The sequence below is a fragment of the Chiloscyllium plagiosum genome, unplaced genomic scaffold, assembly GCF_037043375.1.
Source record: "Chiloscyllium plagiosum isolate Xiang-an unplaced genomic scaffold, Cpla_swu_hap1 HiC_scaffold_20, whole genome shotgun sequence".
Classification (NCBI taxonomy): Eukaryota; Metazoa; Chordata; class Chondrichthyes; order Orectolobiformes; family Hemiscylliidae; genus Chiloscyllium; species Chiloscyllium plagiosum.
This window is the reverse complement of record NW_028270158.1, coordinates 38,241,728-38,269,352: the sequence shown is the minus strand read 5'-3', so window position 1 is coordinate 38,269,352 and position 27,625 is coordinate 38,241,728. Positions and strand designations below refer to the sequence as shown.

General features: G+C 40.7%; 1 protein-coding gene and 1 long non-coding RNA gene across 2 annotated transcripts; both read left to right on the top strand.

Annotated features, from left to right (window-relative positions):
* The first annotated feature begins 1,936 nt into the window (after nucleotides 1–1,936).
* eci1 (enoyl-CoA delta isomerase 1) lies at nucleotides 1,937–27,625 on the top strand. Its single transcript, XM_043711570.2, has 7 exons — nucleotides 1,937–2,024; nucleotides 3,342–3,479; nucleotides 15,313–15,440; nucleotides 18,921–19,067; nucleotides 23,526–23,647; nucleotides 25,296–25,474; nucleotides 26,937–27,625. The coding sequence occupies exons 1-7, from the start codon at nucleotides 1,985–1,987 to the stop codon at nucleotides 27,101–27,103; spliced, it is 921 nt and encodes a 306-aa protein (XP_043567505.1). The 5' UTR covers nucleotides 1,937–1,984; the 3' UTR covers nucleotides 27,104–27,625.
* LOC148146597 (uncharacterized) lies at nucleotides 15,447–18,121 on the top strand. Its single transcript, XR_015760573.1, has 2 exons — nucleotides 15,447–17,427; nucleotides 17,973–18,121. It is a non-coding gene; the product is annotated as an uncharacterized LOC148146597 (long non-coding RNA).

Genomic DNA, 27,625 nt, shown 5'->3' with positions numbered 1-27,625 from the left:
TGGGTGCAGGTTTTACACATCTTGCGGCAGCAAAGGAAGGTGCTGGGAATGGAGGGTCAGCATGCGATGTGGGCCTAACAAGGGAGTTGAAAGTGGTGGGGAGCAACATATATCTCTGGTGGAGGGGTTTGACTGTCGGTGGCGGAAATGGCAGAGAATGATGCGCTGAATCCTGAGATTGGTGGGGTAAAGGTAAGGAGCAGGAAGATTCTATCCGTGTTGGACTTGGAGTGGTGTGGTTCAAGGGTGGAGGTGCAGGAAGTGGAGGAGATATGCTGGAGGGCATTGTTGACCACGTGAGAGGGGAAATTGCAGTCCTTGAAATAGGAGGCCATCTGGGATGTTCTGGAGTGGAATTGTTCCTCCTGAGAGCACATATGACAGAGACGGAAGAATTAGGAATAAGGGATAGCATTTTTACTGGAGGGGGTGTGGCAGAGGTGCAGTCCCATCAGCTGTGGGAGTCAGTGGGTTTGAAGTAGATGTCCGTGTTGAGTCGGTCGTCAGAAATTGAGACAGATAGGTCCAGGAAGGGAAGGAGGTGTCTGAGGTGATCCAGTTGAGCTTGAGGTCAGGGTGGAAGGTGTTTGTGAAGTTGATGAACTGTTGATGACAAGCACGATAAGGTAATGACACAGGTTCTGTATGGAACCTGCGCCCACACCTCCTCCCTCACCTCCATCCAAGGCCCTAAAGTAGCCTTCCACATCCATCAAAGTTTTACCTGCACATCCACCAATATCATTTATTGTATCAATTGCTCCCGATGCGGTCTCCTCTACATTGGGGAGACTGGACGCCTCCTAGCAGAGCGCTTTAGGGAACATCTCTGGGACACCCGCACCAATCAACCACACCCCCTGTGGCCCAACATTTCACTCCCCCTCCCACTCTGCTGAGGACATGGAGGTCCTGGGCCTCCTTCACCGCCGCTCCCTCATCAACAGACGCCTGGAGGAAGAACGCCTCATCTTCCGCCTCGGAACACTTCAACTCCAGGGCATCAATGTGGACTTCAACAGTTTCCTCATTTTCCCTTTCCCCACCTCACCCTAGTCCAAACTTCCAGCTCAGCACTTACCCCATGACTTGTCCTACCTGCCTATCTTCTTTTCCACCTATCCACTCCACCCTCCCCCTGCCCCCGACGTATCACCTTCATCCCCTCCCCTACTCACCTACTGTACTCTATGCTACTTTCTCCCCACCCCCACCCTCCTCTAGCTTATCTCTCCATGCTTCAGGCTCTCTGCCTTTATTCCTGATGAAGGGCTTTTGCCCGAAACTGCTCCTCGGATTCTGTCTGAACTGTTGTGCTCTTCCAGCACCACTAATCCAGAAACAGGTTCTGTATGTCCCAGGATAACATGCTGGAACTTTACCAGCTGCTAGAGCAAACCCTGGGGACTGCAGGAGTGGGAGACCATTCTCTTCCAATGACTGTGGGTACAGCCATGATGGACATTAGTTCAAGTGGCGTCTTCCTGGGAGTGATGGGTGACTTGTGTGGGATCTCTCAGTCGGTCCCCCACAAACATGTCAAGGTAGTGACTGATCCCATTTGTGCAAATTCATACAGATTACTTTATATGTTGTTTAATAAGGTTCAGTTATTTCATACAATGGAAAAGTATGCAAAACAGGTGGGTAAAAAAATTGAGGTAACTCCAGGAGTCATGGGTTTGGACAATGTGTTCAAAGTTTAACAAAACTGTGAGGTCTCAGGCTTTGGGAATATTGCAAGGATGGGATGCCGATTTGCTACAATCTGCAAACGCTGGGATTTTGTTTTGGGGACCATCAGAAGAGAGCCGAAGGGTCTGTTTCCATGCTGTTTCGCTCTAAGAACTTGTGATTTGGGGTGGACAGTGGAGCATTAGCAACTAGGAGCCAGTAGAGGGCCCCCACGCTGCAATACCGAGACAGGCCAGCGGGTGGCGCAGGATGTGGCTGCGTGTTTCCGGTTGCTGGATTCCGGTGGACAATGGCGGCGCTGCTGAAAGGGCTGCGTTTGGTTAGTTCAGGTCTGTGTCTGTGACACTGAGATCTTGCAACTCGCCGCTGTGGAGCTAGGTGTCGTGAAGCCAGATTTAGGGGTTTATTCCAGTTCAGTCGGTGGCCCGGTAGCAGTCCTTGCTCAGTACCTGATTGTTGCTGTACCCTGCAATCTGCTGGACAACACAGAGCTCCCTGGTCACTAACTGTACCCACTTACTCCAAAACCGATAACATACTGCTCGTCTATATCCTCTGATAAGTGTTTGCATTATCTACTGCAAGTGATTTCAGTATCTCTGTAAATCTATGCTTTTTAATCTATGGGCCTTTAATCTTTGACCTTTCTGCACTGTCTGCCCCGGGGCTAAAGTTTACCTTTGTCACCATTGAATTTTATTTGTTTCTCAATCATATTCAGGCACTTTGCCATTGACTTGGTGTGCTGTTGACTGTTTGCAATCTCCACGCAAAAGTCCAACTTGGTGTCCTTGTTAAGTTTTATACTTTTACCTTGATTAGTTGCCAAGTAATTGATGTATATTAACAGCATGAATAATAAAGTATCAATAATGATGCACTAATTGTCACTTACTATATAACACAATCTGCAACAAATGAGTCACAGAAACTATCAACTTTAATACATACCCAGTTGTTCATACATTTCTAATGTATACACTAAATTCATAAACAGACTTGGAACAAAAACTCTGCTGAAATCTAAACTGGTATTAACAAAATTTACTTTAGCCACAAGCTCAGTTAGCTCACAATGCATAGCACAGAAACTGGTTGTAAAACCTTTTATATGGAATCCAGGTTACATTATTTCCCTTTTAATTTGGATTTGTTTTTCATAAAATAACATGCTCCTCTGGCTGGTTCTCTTTGCACCAAATCACGTGCTTTGAGATTTCCATCATCCTATATCTTTAATTAACCTCAACTCTGACATGTGATCTAATTGTCACTTTTGGAATGGGGGCCAATTAGTTTGAATGTTTTGGACTCAGTCTACCCTTGGTGCAGCCCACCCTTCAGGTTCTACTTTTGATTGTTCTTTTTCAGTTTATTGTTGATCTGCTTCAAAGTATCTACTTTGTGGGCTTGTTATTTGATGTATCTTTACACTCCTCCTTTCTTGCTGTTGTTTTGACCAGTTTATTTTATGTTCTTATTGGGAAGTTGGTGTTGTTGACATGCTACTGTAATAAAATATCTTAAGATTTCGGCTTTAAAAGAGTTGTAAACGTTTGAAGTTACCTAATAAGTGAAAACCTGTTGACACCAGATGCTGTCATTCCCTGAGCATTTGGTAGCTGTAACTTGTTTTTGTCTTTCAGGAAACTTATCGCTTCATGGCATTAAAAGTTTACAGTATAAATCAACAAGGATTTTGAGCCAGTTGCCATGCAAATCATCATACCAAAGGAGACCGTTCTCAAATAAGAACATGACAGTGGAACTTGACAGCAATACAGGTAATTTCAAAAGTTCATGTGTGTTGTGATTCAGGAGAGCTAATGAATGGTACATGATATTCGGTTAGTTGTTTGATAAAGCATTAATTTTATAATTTATTTTCAGCGTAGAACGATAACTATATTTCTGTGGTATGTAGTTACATTAACCTTAGCAGCATGTCATTGAGTAAAGTTCAAACTCTTTCCATCATGGAATAGAGGCCTTCTGAAACAGGCTCTTGGAAAATCAGGCTGAATGATCTTCTTTGTAAAGTTCAGCTTTATTCTTTTGAGGTAAGTGTTGGAAAGAAAAGTGCACCCCACCTTTGTGTTCTAATAGGAGCAAGATCATTGTGTTGATCAAGTCCAAGTGAATTGGCTTCCTTTGCAGAAAGTTGTGTCTATTATGCTGTCAGGAATCCCAAGGAATGCTACATGTCCGGGTAATAACAAAGTTCACATTCAAATCCAAGGTGAATGATGTGTTCTGTTGAAACGAAATGTGGCAGAAGACCAAGCTGAGACCCTAACTGAATGGAGGATTGTGAAGATTTAATATCCTAATTATTGGAAAATTCAAGGGGGAAAACTGATTGGAAATACATGAGTTTTTTTTCGCATTTATTCAATTTTCAAATTTATACAACAAAATTCTGAATGAATATCACCCAAGATGAAATCTACCATCTAACAATTTTTAAGGGACAATTCATTTTGACTTTTTGTAGCAATCTTCCAACTTCCTCTGCCAATTTAAAATCCTACTTTGGCAAAGCAGTCAACCATGAACAGCTGGATATCCAAGTTTATTTTGATTGGCAAAAGGCCATGAATGTACCTCAAATCCTCGGCTCCCAAACAAGAGGAAAGACAAAGGTTCTTTCTGACTCGACAGCTTTAATGCAAGTGTAGCTTATTCCTCTCTCCAGAATTTCATTGTGCTTGGATGTGGAGTTCAGAACTTTCTTCCCAACCCCCTTCTACAGCACGTTGTTCACAAGCCCACAGAAGAGACATCTGGAGAGCTGGAGGAAATATTCTTCCTCCAAACATCTGACTTGGAGGCAGCTGTGTTGCTGCCTCAACTATCCCTTGGGTGGTGATAGCTTTCTTTCCAGAAGAATGGAAAGTTCTCACAAAAAAAACAGTGCTGAATGCAGTTTCGTGTGATAAAAGGAGTACTGGTTTAGGTGCTTCCAATCGTAGTTGACAAATATCATTTAATAATCGTGCCCCAATATTGTTATCTTCAGATGAAGCTAATCCTCCAGAAGTTTAGTGTGTAACCTTCAATATGGACCTTTGAAACTCTCCCTCTACTCAGCTAGCATCCAACTCCCAACTGGCAGAAAACCTGACAGAATCCTTGGAATCATGAGCTAGGCTGATGGGAAAATTGACAGTGGAAAAGCAGTCAGTCTCTTAACATCACCTGTGTCAAAATTCATAAAGACATTTTCACAGTGAAATCCTACACATTCTGCCCATTGCTCATATTCTGTAAATTCCATTCCTCCGCATCAAGTGATTGATGGATGGACTCAGCTAAAAGGGCATCCCCTCCTGGTATGAGGGTCAGTGTAATCAATAAATAAAGATGGAGAGTGTGAAAGTTAGTGCACAGTAAAGTATTAAAAGAGAAGGGCAAATCAGTAGGATTTTAAAAACCTTGTACCGAAATGTATGCAGTGTTTTGAATATAAGAACTAGGAGCAAGGAGTAGGCCAATGGCCCTTTGAGCCTGCTCAACCATTCAGTAAGATCATGGCTGATCTTATCGTGGATTCAGCTCCACTTGCCTGTGCTCTCACTGTAACCCTTAATTCCTTCATTGTTCAAAAAAAAATCAGTCTTAGCTTTAAGGATATTTACTGAAGTAGCGTCAACTATTTCACTGGGCAGGGAATTCCATAGATTTACAACTCTCTGGGTGAAGAAGTTCCTTCTCAATTCAGTCCTAAATCTGCTCCCCCAATTCTGAGGTTATTCCATAAGACATAGGAGTGGAAGTAAGGCCATTCGGCCCATCGAGTCCACTCCGCCATTCAATCATGGCTGATGCGCATTTCAGCTCCACTTACCAGCGTTCTCCCCGTAGCCCTTAATTCCTCTAGACAACAAGAATTTATCAATCTCGGCCTTGAAGACATTTAGCGTCCCGGCTTCCACTGCACTCCGTGGCAATGAAATCCACAGTCCCACCACTCTCTGGCTGAAGAAATGTCTCCGCATTTCTGTTCTGAAATGACCCCCTCTAATTCTAAGGCTGTGTCCACGGGTCCTAGTCTCCTCGTTTAACGGAAACAATTTCCTAGCATCCACCTTTTCCAAGCCATGTATTATTTTGTACGTCTCTATTAAGTCTCCCCTTAATCTTCTAAACTCCAACGAATACAATCCCAGTATCCTCAGCCGTTCCTCATATGTTAGACCTGTCATTCCAGGGATCATCCGTGTGAATCTCCGCTGGACACGTTCCAGTGCCAGTATGTCCTTCCTGAGGTGTGGGGACCAAAACTGGACACAGTACTCCAAATGGGGCCTAACCAGAGCTTTATAAAGTCTTAGTAGTACATCTCTGCTTTTATATTCCAACCTTCTTGAGATAAGAGACAACATTGCATTCGCTTTCTTAATCACGGACTCAATCTGCATGTTTACCTTTAGAGAATCCTCGACTAGCACTCCCAGATCCCTTTGTGCTTTGGCTTTATTAATTTTCTCACCATTTAGAAAGTAGTCTATGCTTTTATTCTTTTTGCCAAAGTGCAAGACCTCGCACTTGCTCACGTTAAATTCCATCAGCCATTTCCTGGACCACTCTCCCAACCTGTCTAGATCCTTCTGTAGCCTCACCACTTCCTCAGTACTACCTGCCTGCCCACCTAACTTCCTTCTTGTCCTAGTTTCATCCGCCAGTGGAAACATCCTCTCTACGTCTACCTTATCTATTCCCTTCATAATTTTATGTTTCTAGAAGATCCCCCCTCATTCTTCGAAATTCCTGTACTCCAGGTGTGGCCTCACCAGCACCCTATCCAGATGCAATATGACCTCTTTGCTTTTAAACTCAATCCCTGTAGCAAAGAAGGACAAAATTCCATTTGCCTTCCCAATTACCTGCTGTACCTGCAGACCAACCTTCTGTGATTCATGCACAAGGACACCCAGGTCCCTCTGCATCGCAGCATGCTGCAACGTTTTACCATTCACGAGTTAGTCCTTTTTACTGTTTCTCCTACCGAAATGGTTAACTTTGCATTTGTGAATATTGTATTCCATCTGTCAAACCTTTGCCCACTCACTTAAACTATGTTCCTCTGCAAAGTTTTACACTCCTCTGCGCATTTTGCTGTGCCACTCATCTAAGTGTCACCTGCAAATTTTGACACACTACACATGGTCCCCAACTCCAAATCATATATATAATTTAGAATAAAGTTGATGAGCTGATGGCACAAATAGAGACAAATGGGTACGACCTGGTGGGGATTACTGAGATGTGGTCACAGGAAGATCAGGATTGGGAGTTAAATGTCCAAAGGTACTTAATATTCCAAAAGGAGTAGAGAAGAAGGTGCAGGAGGTGAAGTTGCTTTAGTGATTAAAGATGACATCAAGGCTGTATTAAGAAATGATTTTGGCATTAGGGACCAAAATGTTTAATCAGTCCGGGTGGAAATAAAACCCAAGGGAAGAAACCTCTTGGTAGGAGTAATTTACAGGTCCCCGAAGGATACTTCCAAAGTAGGGCATTGTATGATCCAGGAAATAATGAGGCCTTGTGAGAAGATCACACGGGAATTATGGGTGATTTGAACATGCATATTGTCTGGATTAATCAACTTGGCAAGGATAGCCTTGAAGAAAGGTTCAGAGAGTATATGAGGGATTGTTTCTTAGAACAACATGTCATAGAGATGTACAGCTTGGAAACAGACCCTTCGGTCCAACCTGTCCATGCTGACCAGATATCCCAACCCAATCTAGTCCCACCTACCAGCATCCGGCCCATATCCCTCCAAACCCCTCCTATTCATGTACCCATCCAAATGCCTCTTAAATGTGGCAATTGTACCAGCCTCCTCCACATCCTCTGGCAGCTCATTCCATACACGTACCACCCTCTGCGTGAAAAGGTTGCCCCTTAGGTCTCTTTTATATCCCTCCCCTCTCACCCTAAACCTATGACCTCTAGTTCTGGACTCCCCGTCCCCAGAGAAAAGACTTTGTCTATTTATCCTATCCATGCCCCTCATAATTTTGTAAAACTCTATAAGGTCACCCCTCAGCCTCCAACGCTCCAGGGAAAACAGCCCCAGCCTCTCCCTGTAGCTGAAATTCTCCAACCCTGGCAACATCCTTGTAAATCTTTTCTGAACCCTTTCAGGTTTCACAACATCTTTCCGAATGGAAGGAGACCAGAATTGCACGCAATATTCCAACAGTGGCCTAACCAATGTCCTGTACAGCCGCAACATGGCCTCCCAACTCCTGTACTCCATACTCTCACCAATAACAGAAAGCATACCAAACGCCTTCGTCACTATCCTATCTACCTGCAACTACACTTTCAAGGAGCTATGAACCTGCACTCCATGGTCTCTTTGTTCAGCAACACTCCCTAGGACCTTACCATTAAGTGTATAAGTCCTGCTAAGATTTGCTTTCCCAAAATGCAGCACCTCGCATTTATCTGAATTAAACTCCATCTGCCACTTCTCAGCCCATTGGCCCATCTGGTCCAGATCCTGTTGTAATCTGAGGTAACCCACTTCGCTGTCCACTACACCTCCAATTTTGGTGTCATCTGCAAACTTACTAACTTGTACCTCTTATGCTCACTTCCAAATCATTTATATAAATGACAAAAAGTAAAGGGCCCAGCACCGATCCTTGTGGCACTCCACTGGTCACAGGCCTCCAGTCTGAAAAACAACCCTCCACCACCATCCTGTCTTCTACCTTTGAGCCAGTTCTGTATCCAAATGGCTAGTTCTCCCGGTATTCCATGAGATCTAACCTTGCTAATCAGTCTCCCACGGGGAACCTTGTCGAACGCCTTACTGAAGTCCATATAGATCACATCTACTGCACTGCCCTCATCAATCTTCTTTGTTACCGCTTCAAATCAAGTTTGTGAGACATGATTTCTCATTCACAAAGCCATGTTGACTATCCCGAATCAGTCCTTGCATTTCCAAGTACATGGCTGAAAATGTGTTGCTGGAAAAGTGCAGCAGGTCAGGCAGCATCCAAGGAGCAAGAGAATCGACATTTCGGGCATGAGCCCTTCTTCAGGAATGAGGAAAGTGTGCCAAGCAGGCTAAGATAGAAGGTAGGGAGGAGGGACTTGGGGGAGAGGCGTTGGAAATGCGATAGGTGGAAGGAGGTTAAGGTGAGGGTGATAAAGTGAGGGTGATAGGAGTGGGGTGGAAAGGTCAGGAAGAAGATTGCAGGTTAGGAAGGTGGTGCTGAGTTTGAGGGTTGGGACTGAGACAAGGTGGGGGGAGGGGAAATGAGGAAACTGGAGAAATCTGAGTTCATCCCTTGTGGTTGGAGGGTTCCTAGGCGGAAGATGAGGCGCTCTTCCTCCAGCTGTCGTGTTGCTATGATCTGGCGATGGAGGAGTCCAAGGACCTGCATGTCCTTGGTGGAGTGGGAAGGGGAGTTGAATTGTTGAGCCATGGGGTGATTGGGTTGGTTGGTCCGGGTGTCCCAGAGGTGTTCTCTGAAACGTTCTGCAAGTCGGTGGCCTGTCTCCCCAATATAGAGGAGGCCACATCGGGTGCAGCAGATGCAGTAAATGATGTGTGTGGAGGTGCAGGTGAATTTGTGGCGGATATGGAAGGATCCCTTGGGGCCTTGGAGGGAAGTGAGGGGGGGAGGTGTGGGCGCAAGTTTTGCATTTTTTGTGGTTGCAGGGAAAGGTGCCGGGAGTGGAGGTTGGGTTGGTGGGGGGTGTGGACCTGACGTGGGAATCACGGAGGGAGTGGTCTTTCGGAAGGCTGATAGGGGAGGGGAGGGAAATATATCCCTGGTGGTGGGGTCCGTTTGGAGGTGGCGGAAATGACGACGGATGATACGATGTATGTGGAGGTTGGTGGGGTGGTAGGTGAGGACTAGTGGGGGTTCTGTCTTGGTGGTGATTGGAAGGGCGGGGCTCAAGGGCGGAGGAGCGGGAAGTGGAGTAGATGCTGTCGACCACGTCTGGGGGGAAATTGCGGTCTTTGAAGAAACAGGCCATCTGGGTTGTGCGGTATTGGAACTGGTTCTCCTGGGAGCAGATGCGGCGGAGACGAAGGAATTGGGAATATGGGATGGCGTTTTTACAGGGGGCAGGGTGGTAGGAGGTGTAGTCTAGGTAGCTGTGAGAGTCAGTCAGTTTATAGTAAATAATAGTAAATATAGTACTTTCCAAGTACATGTACATCCTGTCCCTTAGGATTCCCTCCAACAACTTGCCCACCACCGAGGTCAGGCTCACCGGTCTATAGTTCCCTGGCTTGTCTTTACCGCCCTTCTTAAACAGTGGCACCACGTTTGCCAACCTCCAGTCTTCCGGCACCTCACCTGTGACTATCAATGATACAAATATCTCAGCAAGAGGCTCAGCAATCATTTCTCTAGCTTCCCACAGAGTTCTCAGGTACACCGGATCAGGTCCTGGGAATTTATCCACCTTTAACCATTTCAAGACATCCAGCACATCCTCCTCTGTAATCTGGACATTTTGCAAGATGTCACCATCTATTTCCCTATAGTCTATATCTTCCATATCCTTTTCCACAGTAAATACTGATGCAAAATGTTCATTTAGTATCTCCCCATTTTCTGTGGCTCCACAAAAGGCCGCCTTGCTGATCTTTGAGAGGCCCTATTCTCCCCCTCGTTACCCTTTTGTCCTTAATATATTTGTAAAAACCCTTTGGATTCTCCTTAATTCTATTTACCAAAGCTAGCTTATGTCCCCGTTTTGCCCTCCTGATTTCCCTCTTAATTATACTCCTTCCTTTATACTCTTCTAAGGATTCACTCGATCTATCCTGTCTATACCTGACATATGCTTCCTTCTTTTTCTTAACGAAACCTTCAATTTCTTTAGTCATCCAGTATTCCCTATACCTACCAGCCTTCCCTTTCACCCTGACAGGAATATACTTTCTCTGGATTCTTGTTATCTCATTTCTGAAGGCTTCCCATTTTCTAGCCATCCCTTTACCTGCGAACATCTGCCTCCAATCAGCTTTCGAAAGTTCTAGCCTAATACCGTCAAAATTGGCCTTTCTCCAATTTAGAACTTCAACTTTTAGATCTATTCTTTTCCATCACTATTTTAAAACGAATAGAATTATGGTCGCTGGCCCCAAAGTGCTCCCCCACTGACACCTCAGTCACCTGCCCTGCCTTATTTCCCAAGAGTAGGTCAAGTTTTGCACTTTCTCTAGTAGGTACATCCACATACTGAATCAGAAAGTTGTCTTGTACACACTTAAGAAATTCCTCTCCATCTAAACCTTTAACACTATGGCAGTCCCAGTCGATATTTGGAAAGTTAAAATCCCCTACCATAATTACTCTATTATTCTTACAGATAGCTGAGATCTCCTTACAAGTTTGTTTCTCAATTTCCCTCTGACTGTTGGGGGGGGGTCTATAATACAATCCCAATAAGGTGATCATCCCTTTCTTATTTCTCAATTCCACCCAAATAACTTCCCTGGATGTATTTCCGGGAATATCCTCCCTCAGCAGAGCTGTAATGCTATCTCTATTCAAAAATGCCACTCCCCCTCCTCTCTTGCCTCCCTTTCTATCCTTCCTGTAGCATTTGTATCCTGGAACATTAAGCTGCCAGTCCTGCTCATCCCTGAGCCATGTTTCTGTGATTGCTATGATATCCCAGTCCCATGTTCCTAACCATGCCCTGAGTTCATCTGCCTTCCCTGTTGGGCCCCTTGCACTGAAATAAATGCATTTTAATTTATTAGGGCATCAATGTGGACTTCAGCAGTTTCCTCATTTCCCCTTCCCCCACCTCACCCCAGTTCCAAACTTCCAGCTCAGCACAGTCCCCATGACTTGTCCTACCTGCCTATCTTCTTTTTTACCTATCCACTCCACCCTTCCCCCTGACCTATCACCTTCATCCCCTCCCCCACTCACATATTGTAATCTATGCTACTTTCTCCCCACCCCCACCCTCCTCTCATTTATCTCTCCACCCTTCAGGAAGTCTGCCTGTATTCCTGATGAAGGGCTTTTGCCCGAAACATCGATTTTACTGCTCCTCGGATGCTGCCTGAACTGCTGTGCTTTACCAGCACCTCTAATCCAGAATTTACCTTTTACCTGAGCAATGTAACACACAACCGTTAGATCAAGATCTCCAAGCCATTTCAATCTTTCAGACTCATTTATAAGGCCCAGCTCTAACATCTGCTGGGCCTTATAAATGAGTCTGCCTGTATTCCTGATGAAGGGCTTTTGCCTGAAACGTCATCTTACTGCTCCTCGGATGCTGCCTGAACTGCTGTGCTTTTTCAGCACCACTCTAATCTAGACTCTGGTTTCCAGCATCTGCAGTCATTGTTTTTACCTAATTTGTCCCTGCCTGCCCTGGCTGTTTGACTCACTTCTGTTCTCAGCTGTACCCATCTCAGATCAATCTCTTTCCTCACTATCTCCCTGGGTCCCACCTCCCCCACCTTACTAGTTTAAATCCTCCCAAGCAGTTCGAGCAAATTTCTCTGCCAGTCTCCTTCCAATTTAGGTGCAATCCGTCCTTCTTGTACAGGTCACTTCTACCCCAAAAGAGATTCCAATGATCCAAAAATGTAGATCCTTCTCCCATACACCAGCTCCTCAGTCATGCATTCAACTGCTCTTATCCTCCTATTCCTACCCTCACTAGCTCGTAGCACTGGGAGTAATCCAGATAATACTACCCTTGAGGACCTCCTTTTTAAATTTCTGTCTAACTCTCTGTAATCTCCCTTCAGAATCTCAACCTTTTCCCTTTCTATGTCATTGGTTCCAATGTGGACAATGACCTCCTGCTGGCCCCTCTCCCCCGTGAGAACATTCTGCACCCTCTCTGAGACATCCTTGATCTTGGCACCAGGGTAAAAAAACACACCATTCTGCTTTTTCTTTGCTGGCCACAGAAACGTCTGTCTGTACCTCGGACTACAGAATCCCCTAACACAATTGATCTCTTGGAAACCGACGTGGAGCCACTCGAAGTCTGGTTACTTTAAATTTGATATTATGTTACGAGAAGGATTGCTAAATGGCCTTGTAATTAAAGATCCCCTTGGAAGGAGTGACCATAACATGCTGGAGTTTCAAGAATGAAAGCTGTCACTTACGAGAGTTTGTGTTGGACAAAGGTAATTATGCAGGTTTGAGGAAGGAGTTGGCCTGAGGAAAAATATTAATGGGCAGACAGTTGAAGAACAGTGACAAATGCTTGGGGAGATACTAAATATCTCTCAATTAAAGTATAATCCTGAAAGGAAGAGGAATCTTAAAAAGGTGAAAAATCATCCATTGCTTGACAAGGAAGTCAAGACAAAAGCTAGGGCATATCATAATGCAAAGGTTCTGAAGAATTGGGAGAACTTTTAACATCGTTGAAGTGTTAATAAAAACAAAAATAAAAGAGCTTAGATGAACTATGAAAGAAAACCTGCAGAAAACATAATCACTAAACTTCTATAAATATAAAAAGGAAGAGGATAGTGAAAGTAAAGTTGGCTTTTTAGAGGATGAAAATGGTGAGAAAGTAATGGAAAACTCAAATGGCAGATGCACTGAACCAATATTTTGTCTGTATTTTCAGAGTGGAAGATAATACCTTCCCCAAATTTGCAGTTACTATAGAGGAATGATAACTAGAACAAAGTTATTAAGTAAACTAATGGAATTAAAGGTAGATAAATCCCTGAGGTCTGATGGCCTGCACACTTGAGTATTAAAGGAGATTGCAACAAAAAACATGGATACATTAGTTATGATATTCCAAAAGTCCTTGGGTTCTGGAAAAGCATTAGAAGATTGGAAACATGCTAATGTAAAAAAGGAGATGGACAAAAATTGGGAAACTATAGTTCGTTAGTTTGACTGCTGGAGTCAGTCATAAAGGAGGGGATAACTGAACACTTAGAAAAGCAAAGCTCAATTCACCAGTGTCAACATGGTTTCATGAAGGGCAAGTCATGCTTGACAAAATTTCTGGAGTTCTTTAAGGATGTAATCAGCAAGGTGGATAAGGGGGATCCAGTGCAGGTGGTTGATCTCGACTTCAAGAAGGCAGTTGACAAGGTGCAGCATAAAAGACTGATCCAGAAGGTTAGATCCCAGGTGGTTAAAGGTCGAGTATTGGCTTGGATAGAGGATTGGCTGACTGACAGAAAGCAGAGGTTCGGGGTAAATGTGTCTTTCTCTGGATGGTGAACTGTAACTAGTGGGGTGCTGCAGAGTTTAGTTCTCAGACTTCAACTGTTTACAATCTGTACAAATAATCTGCAAGGAAGAACAGTGTATCCCAGTAAAATTTGAGTGATACTAAAATAGGTGGAAAATCAGACTGTGACGATGAGATGGAGTTTACAGGTGGATATTGATAGGCTAGAAGAATGGGCCAGAATCTGGCAGATGGAGTTTAATGTGGATAAATGAGAGATTGTCCATTTTTGGCTATAAAAATAAAACGGCAAATTATTATTTAAATGGGAAGCAGGTTCAAAGTACATCAATGCAGAGGGATCTGGGGTGTTTTTGTGCATGAATTGTGGAAAGTAGGTATACAAGTGCAGCATATAATAAAGGCAAATGGAATCCTGGAATCTATTATAAAAGGACTGGATTATAAAAGTAAAGGAGCAGGCAGGTGAGACTAGTTTAATTTGGGATTATATTCAGCAAGGACTGGTTGGGCCGAAGAGTCTATTTCTATGCTGTATGACTCTAAGTGTTGTTACAATTATATAAGGCATTGGTGAGACCACATTTGGAGTATTGTGTCCAGATTTGGTCTCCTTACTTGAGGAAGGATGTGGTGGCGTTAGAGGCAGTTCAGAGAAGGTTCATGAGGTTGATATCAGTGATGAAAGGGCTGTCATACAAAGAGCTATTGCATAGCTTGTGCTTGTAGTCATTGGAGTTCAGAAGAATTGGGGCGGTGTGGTGGTCGGTGTGGTGGTCGGATTGAGGTATATAAAATGCCAACAGGGATTGATAAGGTGGATGCTGAGCAAATGTCCCCCCTTATGGGACAGTCTCAAACAAGAGGATACAGATATAGAGTGAGAGGATATAGATAAATGAGGTAGAAAAGGTGAGAAGAAATGACCTCTCTCCGAGGGTTGTGAATCTGTGGAACTCACTGCCCTAGAGTGCAATGGAGGCAGAATCAATCAACAGATTCAAGAAAGGAATAAATATGTTTCTGATGGAAAGGAAGATAAAGGGAGCTATGGGAAGCAGGCAGGAAAGTGGAATTAAAACCAGGATAAGATCAATCATGTTCATGTTAAATGGTGGAGCAGACTTGAAGAGCCGAATTACTTCATGCTAGTACTAATTCCTATGTTCCGAACAAGTCGAGCTATATTGGGCAATTATCAGCAAAACACTTATGAATATTAACAACCTGATGTGCAAATGTTCCATCCCTCTGACCAAAATTATTCTGTATTTCTAGTATTCCTTTTATCTGTTTGCCATCAACTTGTGACCTTTTTGTATTGAAATAGTATTACTCCACGGGCTGTTTTTTCCTATATATAAGGACTAATAACCTTTTCAATGCATTCATCAGCAAAGCCTTTTATTCACTTGTGTTTAGGAGTTGCAGTGATTCAGATGAAGAAACCTCCAGTTAACAGTCTAAGCCTGGAATTCCTCACAGAATTTGCCATTAATATGGAGAAACTTGAAATGGACAGAGAATGTCGGGGTGTAGTTCTCACTTCCGTATGTATGAACGTTTGATTTTTTAAACTACAGTTGCAAGACAGCAGGCTGTTCAACCTATTTTGCACATGCCACCTCTTTGCTTGCACTATCCAGTTAGTGTACTTCCCTCCTCTTTTCCCCGGCTTTTAATTTTCTTTTATCCCACATGGATTTATCCAGTTCTTGTTTGAATGTTACTATGAATCTACTTCCATCATCCTTTCAGGCAGTGAATTCCATATCTCAATAGTATAAACATATGTGAAAATCAATGTTTCCGCATGTTCTTTTGCCAGTCTCCTTAAATCATCATTTATCTCTACTTCCCTACTCTTCTGCTCCTGGAAACACTTTCTCATCATTTTCTGCATAAAAACTATTTCTGATTTTGATAATCTCTATCAAATTTCCTATTAAATCCTCTCTAGGGTCTCTGCTGAACAGAAATCTCTAAATACTGGGATTATTGTAATAACTCTCTTGTGTACCGTGTACAAGGTCTGATTATCTGGCTAAAGTATTTGTCCAGAATTGAACACACATGTATTCATGCATTTGGCTTCCCCCACCCCAACAGGCTTAACTAGTGCTTTCGAAAAGTTTAGCACTACTCCCTTGCATTTCACAGAATGGTTACAACACAGAAGGAGGCCATTAAACTCCAGCTGACTGTGCCAGCTTTCCAAAGCAGCAATTTGCCTAGAACAACTCTGCCGTCTTTCCCATGTAGCTCTACACATTCTTTATTTTCGGACAATAATCCAAATCCCTCCTGATTACCTCAATTGAGCCTTCCTTAATCACTCCCTGCATGGAAAATGTTTTCTTTGTGTCATCATTGCTTCTTTTGCCAAGTCCTTCTGACCCATATTCTCTTGATCTTGATCCTTTCATGCAGTGGGAACAATTTGCTTCGTATCTACTCAGTCCAGACTCCTCATGATTTTGGATGCCTCTATCATAATCCACTTTAAACTTGACCAACTTCTCAAATCGATCTACTGTTGTAATTCCTCATTCCTGCAGCCATTTTTGTGAATCTTTGCGGCAAACTCTAAACTACCTTCAGAGACTTCCTGAGGTTTTGTGCTCCGAACTGAATACAATACTCCAGTTGAGGCTGAACAAATTTCTGTATATGTTAACATAACTCCTCACTTTTGTGCTTTTATGTTGCTAATAATAAAACCTAGGAAGCTGTCAGCTTTATTATCCATATTCTCAACCTATCCTGCCATCTTCAATGAATAGCACCCGTATATACCCATATCCTTCTGTTCTTGTACCCCCTTTAGATTTGTAGCCTTTGTTTTATATTGTCTCTCTTCATTTTTCCTACCAAAATGAATAATTCCACACATTTGCCATTTGTTTGTTCATTGCACTGATGTCTATGCCCTTTTGCAATTGTAGGTTACCTTTCTCGTGGTTCACAATATTTCCTAGTTTTGAAACATCCACGCATTTTAAAATTGATAATAACCCTTGCTCCAATCTGAGATATATTATTTACAACTGTCCATTTCCTGTCACTCATGCAGTGTTGTGTCCATGTTGCTACTGTCCCTGTTATTCTATGTGTTCTAACTTTGCTCATCAATCTATTATGCTGTAGTTTATTAAATGCCTTTTGGAAGTCTATAACTGATTAACAGCATTATTCTAATTGACCCCCTCTATTACTTCCTCAAAATTCTCCAAGTCAGTTAACACAATTTGGTCTTAACAAATCTGTGCTGGCTTTTCCCTTTTAACTTTTTTTTAACGTTGTACTAAAAGCAGTGGTCCCGCAGTTTTGAAAGATTTGTTGTATGTACTGCCTCGCATTCTTGGAAATGTATTTAATTTGTGTATTTGTCTCTCCTCACCAGTCCATGTGCTTGAATTCTCTTGCAGTCCTCATTGTTTACTACATTTGAACTTTGCACCACCTGCAAACTTTAGGGTTACGTGCTGTGTCCCCAAGACCAAGCCATTAATTCATTTTGAAAACAACTATGAGAAAGTGAGCACATTAAAAATGATAGGATCTTTCAGTAGTTTAGTACAATTGGGATTAAAGTTTGTAATAATTCTTCTACTTTGTGAGTATTCTGACGTTACTGGTGAAAGTGAGCAGTCAAAATATAATTACAGCATGACTTCTGTGCAGTAGACTAGTATGGTTGGTATCTCTAATACAATCAACTATCTGCCCTCATTACTGTCCTTGTAATCATGATAAACTGAATTATAAACTGACCTTGACAATCAGTATGTGTTTGCTACTGACGTGCTTGCATGGATTATATTTTACAGGATTGTTTAGAAATCTTTTTGTCATACATTGTGAAGAAATGCGCAAATGTAGTATTTGTTTCTGTACCTTAACTCTGTGTTTATAGTTTGCTGGAAGCGTATGGAGACCATTAAGCAATGTTTGTAATCTTCAAATGTGTATTATGGGGATCAATAATGGAATATGATCTGTTACAAATGAATATTATGTTGTTTACAGTTCAGAGATTACCTCACAAAAGGGTTTTTAAATTGCTTTCCCCATCTGCTCAGTTGGTGAAGTCAGTATGCAGTTAAGTGCTAAACGCCAAAAGTTTGAAGATTTCTGCTACTTTTATTGAAGTAGCTACAGTTCACCTCAGCACTTCTCAGGAAAATAATGCAGTGGTACCACTGAAGCAGATATATTGGCAGATTGACTAGTTAGCTGGATGTGACTAATGGAGTTCTGCAGGATCTTTTTGGGGCCTCAACTATTCAACAGATTTCATCCACCTTAGACCTAAATATGATAAAACATTGTACTTCCTGTGTGGCAAACAACAAGAAACAATGGATCTCCATCGAAACTTGAAGGTGCAGGTATGTAGATCTTGAAAATGTCATGAACAGGTAAATGAAATAAATCAAAAAAAGGTTAATGAAATGCTTACCTTTTATGTTTCAATTACTAGAATGCAAGAGGGTAGAAACTATGCTTCAACTGCAAAATGATGTACTGTGAATAGTTCTAGACAGCGCACATTCTGAAAAACGTATTAGGCTTGGAGGGAGGGCATTGTAGGTGTACTAGAAGAATACCTGGACTCCAGAATTTAAACTACAAGGAGAGATAAAACAAACTGCAGTTGCATTCTCTGGAACTTAAAAGCCACAGACTGATTCGATGTATGTTTTCAAAGTATTAATGGGAATGGAAGAAGTAAAAGGAGAGGAGCTATTATTAAAGCAAAGATTAATATAACTCTATTGATTGATTACTGACAAAGTTGGATTTCTGTGAACTAATACAGCATTATTTATGCAGTCATGAAATTGCTAAATAAAAGAATGCTCCCTGTGAACATGAGGAATCTGCATTCAAATGTCAACAACGAAGAACATCAAAGAGAATGAGGACAGCATACTGAAATTTCAGTCTAAAATATAAAAGGTCTAAACTTATTTCCAATATGTTTTTTTGGTTTGGAAAAAAGTATAATCATAATTCTTTAATTTTAGTCTATTCCTAAGATCTTTTCTGCTGGCTTGGATATCAATGAGATGTATGGGAAGACACCAGAGCATTCTGGGGAGTTCTGGAGAGCTGTTCAGGAAATGTGGTTGAAGTTGTATGGCTCCAATATGGTGACAATAGCTGCAATCAATGTAAGTAACAAATTTGTCTTTGTAACTTACATTTTTTTCTCAATGATTGTTTGCTACAGCTGAGATTGTGTTTATGTAAATAACTTTTTAAAAAGAACAATAGAAGTAGAACATTGAAAAATACTAATTTACATTCAGTTCAAAATAATATCCAAGTAAATTTAGAAAATCAAAGGTTTTTGAAGAAGCAGTGAATTCAGCAATGTTTTCAAATTTGTGGAGATAACTTGTGAAATGAACTTAGAAAATTGTCATCACCGAGTCCTATGACCTGGTACACACATGGAAGTATCGTCAATTTAATGTGAAAACAAAATCCTGAGCACCTTCAGCAATGGCCTTTCTTACCATGAACGCGTTATTACCTCTGGAGCAAAGAACCCTCGAAACAGAATTGCATTGTAGCACCTTAATGTGACTCAGCTCAGGACCCTTATAAGTCAGACCTTCTAAAGTAGGGTCAAGCAAAATCAAATTCAAGGACCATGCAATTACAGAATTCTCATGTGCACTTAAGAACCTGGATGTGAAACTTGGTCTGGAGCTAATCAAAAATTTATCTTTGCATTTCTTCTATTCTTCATCTGTAGGTTACCCTTTGGCAAAGTCACCTGAAAATAGAATGTCATATTCCATATGAACCCTGACAGTGAAAACTCTTTCTCCCCCGCTCACCCTGTCCTTCAACGACCTGTGCATTGTCAGACTGTTTATCCTGCATCCACTTCTGAAAGGGCCTCACCTTCCTTCAATTAAACATTGGGAAGAGCAAAACCATTGACTTTAGACCAAGGCCCCACAAAAACTTTGTTCTCTAACTATTGATTCCATTTCTCTCCCTGGCCACAGTCTTTTACTGAACTCAAATGTTCATAGCTTCAGGTACTACTTACTACTTGCTTTCTAATAACCCAGAAAGTCCAGGTGTGTATATCATTAAAATATCATGAACAAGTATACACAAAAAAAATTTCAAAGGCCAATGGAATGGTGATCTTTAAAACTGGACTGCTAGAATACAAAAGGTTAGAAATTATACTTCAGCTGTGAGATGCATGCACATTTTACATGTCTGACAGTATGAATAATTCTGGACAGCACACTTAGGACGAATGTATTAGCTTTGGAGGAAGAGCATTATAGATATACCAGAATAATATCTGGAATCCAGAAGTTGGGCTACAGAGAGAAAGAACATAAAGGGGAATTGTTTTTTCTGAAATCTAGAAACTAAGGGTTTTTTAATCTCAGTTTTCAAGATATTAATGGGAATAAATAAGGTAACAGAAGCCTATATCCACTTCTGAAATAGTCATCATCTCCATCTCAGCCTCTACCTATCAGCTGTTTAAATTGGCATTCATAGTTGTTATCTGCAGATTCCTAATATTCCCATTCCCTTCTCATCAGCTTTTCTTCTGCTCTCGATTATTTTTAGCTCATCCTAAATGCTGCAGCCTGTATCCTAATTCATACTAATTTGCCTTTATCCAACACCTCTTTCCTTGCTAAACTGCTTTGGCTCCTAATCCCACATTGGGTCCCAATCCCCTCATGGTTTGATTTTAACATTTTCATCCTTATTATTCAATTTGCTTCCTTGTCTGTGCAGCAGTGTTTAGTTCTGAAGTCATATTGGACTCAAAACATTAACTCTGTTACTGTCTTCACTGCTGCCAGACCTGCTGAGCTTTTCCAACAAGTTTTGTTACTTTTGCTAGGTGGTCTCATCTCACTATATCTATACCTTCCTATGATCCTGCAAGATCTCAACCTTCCTCATGATTATCATAAGCCATCGGAATTTGACCCATTGAATCATTGTAGATAGGTTTCTCAACCCATTCTCCTGCCTTGTCCCTGTAACTCTTTATCCCCTTCCCAATCAAGGACCTATCTATCTGTGTTTTAAATGGACTCAATGACTTGGTCTCCACAGCCGTCTGTGGCAATGAGTTCCACAGATTAACCATCCTGTGGCTGAAGAACACCCTCCTTATCTTAGTTATAAAGGGTCATCCCTTCATTATGAGTCTATGCCCTCTGGTCCTAGTCTCTCCTACTAATGGAAACATCTTCTCGTACACTATTCTATAGCCCTAGTTCTGCCATTTGTCAGGGCAGTTGTCCCAGCATGATTCAGGTGGAGTCTGTCTCATTGGAATAGCTCCGTCCTTCCCCCAGTGCTAGTGCCAACGTCCCATGAATTTGAACTCCTTTCTGCCACACCAATGTTTGAGCCAATTGTTTATCTTGTTAATCTTGACTCTATGCCAACTTGCTCATGGCTCGGGTAGTAATGCAGAGATTACCACCTTTTTGGTTATGCTTTTCAATTTAGCACTTAGCTGCTCATATTCCTTCAGCAGAACCATTTTCCTCTTTCTCCCTGTATTGTTGGTATCTATGTGGTCCATGACAGTTGGATCTTCCCCTCCTATTCCAAGTTCTTCTGATGTTCTGAACCCAGGCACCAGGCAGGCAACACCACCTTCAGGACTCTTGATCCTGGCCACAGAAAACAGTGAATATTCCCAGAACTACACAATCCCCACTTAGAATTACATTTCTCTTTTTTTTCACCCCCCTTCTTGAATGATTCTCTGTACTATGGTGCTATGTTGTTCCTCCCTACAGCCCCCACTCTCGTCCACGCAGGTAGTAATAATCTCAAACCGGCTCAATAAACTCAGGGGCTGAGGCTCCTTCAGTACCATCTCCTAGATCCCTCTACTTGCCTCAGTGAAAGTTACACCATCCTGTCCCTAACTACTGACTGAATTTGCGTTTATTAATCTAAAGGATATGACTGTTTCCTGCAACACACCATCCACATAACTCCCCCCCCCGATGTGGTAATGGGGGCCTAGCAGCTCCCACATCATGCAGCTACAACACATCACCTGGCCCAGCATCTCTATTTTAATTATTTAGTTCTTAACTTGATTTTTAAAAAAAATTATACTGGTCTTTTAATTACTGGCCTGTAAATATTTCCCTATTTACTTTCAATCCCTACTTTCAATCTGAAAGTAAATAGGGAAGTATTTCAATCTGAAAGTAAATTGTTATTAATTGACTATCACTAATCAATGAACTTGAGGTTTACTTGCAATGTCAGGCTTCTGTGTTTGATCTTGGGCATCAATTTAACCTGTTTCTGAAAAAGAAACCTTACAAATTATGAGCCTAAAAAAACCCAGCAAAATGCACCTCATCTCTTCCCAACCAAATTCCCACATCGTCTCCAAATTCCTCAAACTGTATACTCGCTAGACCTGTGTCTCTCTCTCTCTCTAGATATGATCTCTCCTTCCTAACCTTGTGAAGCTGACTGATTCTTTTCTCTTGTGCGTCTATGCCTTTGCTCCAATATTTGCAGTTGTGCTTTTAGTCATCCAGGTCTGAAATTGTATCCTAAAGCTTCTCATCTGCTTCACCCATTTCTTGTTGAAGTTGTTCCTTAAAGTTGTTTGACCAGTTTCACTTTTTTCTATAACATGCTGGCAGTTCTGACCTGATAGCACTCCTGTAAAGTGTATTAGGATATTTTACTATAATACAGATACTATTTAGATGCAAGTTATTACTGTTAACTCAGCAGTTCTTTCACTCTTGTCATGTGGGTTTCATTAATTATTACAATAAAAATATTTAAAATTGAACTATTGGTAAATGAGGGCCAAAAAAAAAGATTCTAGACTGAAAGAAGTCAGCTAAGGTTGCTGGTCTTTGTTTAACCCACAGCATTCTGTATCCCTGTTGTTTCCAGATAACTTTTATGACACTTAAACCTATATCAATCTAACAGCAACAAAGGGAGCAATTGGTTCCAAAGCAGTCATACTTTGTGCAGATTACGAAGAATGTTGGAAGAAACTAGGCAAATGTGTTACCATTGTATTACCATTCTGAAAAAGAATCTTAACTGGACTCAAAACATTAACTCTTCCTTTACCACAGATGATATCAGACCTGCTGCGCTTCTCAGTAACTTTGTATTTCTTATTACATTGCTTCCTGGTTCACCATTGAAATTACCATATTATGTTTGCCAGATTATAAAGCTGACCAATGAATCAAATATTTCTGGTGGTATGCTTTGACCCTGTGATTGCAGAAAGATGAAAAAAATACTGTTTTTTATACAGTCTGGGTATGAAAGCTCAGTAAACTAATAGCAAGTGCAAGCCACCTACCTATTCACTTTACCTCATTCAAGCATAGCTTCCTGTTTTTAAAATAAAGCATTTAAAACCAGCACAAATGACCTGTCCTTTACCCTGCAATCTGTCAGGTCCAATCAGTCACTTATGGTGTATTGGGCAATGTTTTCCAAAATCATCTATTTTTGTTTTGGAGAAAAGTACAGTTAAATGTGATGCTGTTATAATAGCACAGTAGAGCTAATGATTTCTGTCCATCTCTTGAAATTTGTTATTCCCATTATTATCATAGGGATCCAGCCCTGCTGGTGGATGCCTCATGGCATTAGCATGTGACTACCGAATTATGGCAGATAATCCAAAGTATGCAATAGGGCTAAATGAAACCAAACTTGGAATTGTTGCACCATTCTGGTAGGTCCTCTCAAATTTATCAATTGAACTTTATATGCATTAGTTCATTTGTAATGGAAAAAGTCAAAATGTTGTTTCTCTTCATAACTGCGTGTTCATCTTTCACTAGAAATTTAATTAATCAACTATGTTTCTCTGATTCTTTATCATGTAATCTCCAATTTGTATGGGTACGTCTTACAGTACTTTCTCTTCTCTTAAGTTTGTCTCTTCTCTCAGTATTTATGAATCTGTATTTTTCTTTCTTTATGTACGGTTGCTCATCTGGCACAGACTTCATTTGTTTCTCTGGCACTGTAAAGTATACACGATTCATGCAATTTTTAATCATAAGGGCAGCACATCAGTTGCTGGTGAATTTCAGTCATAGCAGCTGATTTGCTGCCCCCAAGTGATCTGGGCAGGAAATTGCAGCTCTCCATTCACTGATGTCCTTGCAGCTAGTGTGAAAAGTACCTCGATTATTACTGTTTTATGCTGGGACAAGATTCAATTGCAAATAGCAATTCTCACTTGCAGCACAGAAGCTGATATCAGTATAAGAGTTCTTAATTCAGATACGAGTGACATTCAAGGCTGAAGATTAAGAAGTAAAATATAATGCAGAACTGTATGGATGTGGGGCCAGTTGCAAGGTTGAACAGGAAGTGACTGGATAACTGAGAGGAAAGTCTTGAATCGGGCGAGTGCCTCTAGATGATTTGAAGAGAGATTTTATGAAGTGTTAGAGGTTAAGTGCCTGTAAGCTGGGATTGACTACATCTGAAACTTCATAAATTTGCAAGAGGAAAGTGCTTCTGTCTTGGGAACATGCAAGAGCTGAGTGACTCCATACTGGGGTCAGTTAGACAATAATATGCTTGTGCATTGGAGGAGTGTGTGTCTCTGAACTGCAGGGATTGGTGATAGAATGGGACAGTTTGAGATCAGCACAGAATGGACGAGTATTTAAACTGAGAGGAATTGGAAGGTGAAGATGAATTGGGAAGAGTTGAAGGCTGAGAGTCTCCCTGTGAAACAAGTGAACGTGGCTAGTGAGGCAATTTTGAAAGAGTGCAAGTTCACACCTCTGAAAGGAAAGATTCATGATTGAGACAGCCTTTAGAAAGTTTAATCTAGATAAAACAAATAACATGTATTGAATTTAATTTAGTTGTAGAATGTACAAATGCTTCAGTTCTGATACTATGAAAACTATGATAAACCAGAATAGACTCTTTCTCTTCTTTGCCCCAGAACATTTTCAGGTCAAGGAAATAGCAGAATTTGACCAGATTTGTGATTTGACAATTTGCTTTACCAGTACTTTTGTCTTTCAGTTTTTGGATCCCATTTTTAAAATCTAGTTCTACTTGCCTGGTATTGAAAAGCCCTCTCTTGGTTTAAATTTCCAATCCTTTCCTTAAAGCTGTGTTTGAGATGAGTGGAGGAAAAATAGGGTGGGTTGGGGAGAACAGAAATGGTGAATAGGTTGTGGGAGAAAAAGTACACAATATTTTCAAATAAAGTGGACATGATTGTGTACCATACTTAGCTTTGTGTCATTTTACAATGTAATTGCTTTTCCATAACCATTTGGTGAAAGTAGCTGAACTTTTATTTTTGTTTGTTGGTCTGAAGTTGTAGCTTTTTTATTTCATCATTAAAGGTTCAAGGATTCCATTATTAATGTCATTGGAAGAAGGGCCACAGAGCATTCTCTCCAGCTTGGTCTCATGTATAGTGCTTCAGATGCCTTGAAAGTTGGACTTGTCGATCAACTGGTACCACAAGATAAAATTATGACACATGCTTTGAGTGTAATGTCAGAATGGCTGGCTATTCCAGGTGAGGTTTTTTCAATTTGAAAATTGTAAAATGAATAAAAGTTCTGATTAATCCTTTTGTGAAACAATTTGTTGTTCCTGCATAAAACTAAACCCTAAATATTTACGTAGAAGCAACCAGTAATTTCTGCTTAAAATGCGGTGAGTGCACTTAGAAACGCCATAAAATTGAATTATGGTATATAGTAACAAACTTAGGTGTGTTTCATATAAATTGTTCCTCTTCACCGTGAGGGAATCTTTCAAACGTCCAGCATGTCATAACCTTGAAACTTGTTCCTCCTATATAAGATGTATTTTTCGTGGCAAATAAATAAGTAAACTTAGCCCTTGTTGTCACTTTGCAGTTGTGCAGCTTGGATCAGCAACTTAGCAACATGCCAAGTTTTAAATTGTGTAATTTCCATTCCATCATGAATTGGTACTTCCCAATGAGTCCGCATATTTATTTCATTTTTGCAAGTCTTTTGGCTGTATGCTGTTTGTTCATAACAAAATTTTGTTTTGTGTACGACTTTGTAACCTTTGATTGCAAGGTAAACTCATTCTTCAGGGGATTGATTGTGTGCTTAACATGGGATCAGTTTACTGAACGTACTGATTGAATAATACAATTATGAAAGAAATTTTAATAGATGCCTTCATGTGACCTAGTAAACTGAAATTGCAAATGTCTAGTCTTCAATTCAGAATTTTTATTACTGTGGAAGAAATAACTAAATCATTACAGTGTTATGATCCCAATTGGTGGCAACACTGAACAAAGCAGATTCCAGACAATAATCTAGCTTGATAGATCATAAATTTTATTTTTGCGGTTTGGTTACCATGTATTTAGTCACTGAACATATTCATACCAGGTTTACAATCTTCTTTAACACAGAACACCAATTTATTTCATAGCACAAATAAACTACATAATATAGCTTAGAGAGATCTTAACGTCGTTGAGAAAAAGAGAAATTCAGCTCTTTTCCTGGCAATGCCCTTGGAGTGCTCAATCACAGTGATGTATCCTTCCTATGTTAACTCTTCAAATTCTTACTTAACTCAGTCTTTCCATTTTGGATGGCCTAAAGATTTCTGGGCTTTTCTTTTTTAAACTCATTTGCCATTCTAGTATGAGGCTGTTCTTCTGAACCGTAGTTTGATTCTTTTCAATCTACTAGTGGCCCCTGATTTTGTTTTTCCCATCTATCACAAAACTGAGCATTGGAAACACTCCATCAACTAGGCAGTTTACTGAAGTCATATGATTGCTTGGAAATTGTGCATTTTATTTGCATTTCCAAATAACTTCTCTTTTTAAAAGTAACTTTCACAAATGAAACCATACATATATTTACCTCTCCTTCAAAATTTCAAATTCCTAAATGACTACAGAATATTATGCACCTTTATCACAGCAGTAAAGTTTTGTCTTAAGTGCCACTGCCATGCCTTCTTTGTCATTTATTTCACAGATCATGCTCGACAAATTACCAAATCCATGATGAGGAAACCAACACTCGATCGACTTCTAACCAACAGAGAATCAGACATACAAAATTTTGTTAATTTCATCAGTAAAGATTCCATTCAGAAGTCTCTCCAATTGTACTTGGAGATGCTGAAGCAAAGAAAAAGCTAAATAAATGTACTCTTAAAAAGAATCCCAATGTATTTGTTTACATGGTATGATGGATAATAATTTCTCAGATTTTTGTACAGGATTTTCTCTTTCAATTGAATATTATTAACATAGAGTATTGAATATTGTTCGTAGTTTTTTAAATTGACTTTGCAAAATGTATCAATTTATATCCTAACTCTTTGTTTTATTAAATTTGAAGATGTGTAATTCTGCTGCCAATATCTTGGCAGAATTGATTGTGTAATTTAATCTGGGATAAGAAATTGTTTGTGTGCATTTTTTTAAATTAATCTCCAAAGGTGTTCTTGACTGATTTAGTTGAATTTAGATCATGAGTTTCATATTACCCAGGTGATCACCAATTTATTTTTGTAGCAGACCTAAACGGTGTTTACATTTCTGTTTTATGGAGTTCTTCAACAAGTGTTTATCAAATGAATTGCTTGTAAAGAACAAATAACTGTGAGCTAGGACTATATTCAAATGTATTTACAATATAAATTATGATATTACTTACAA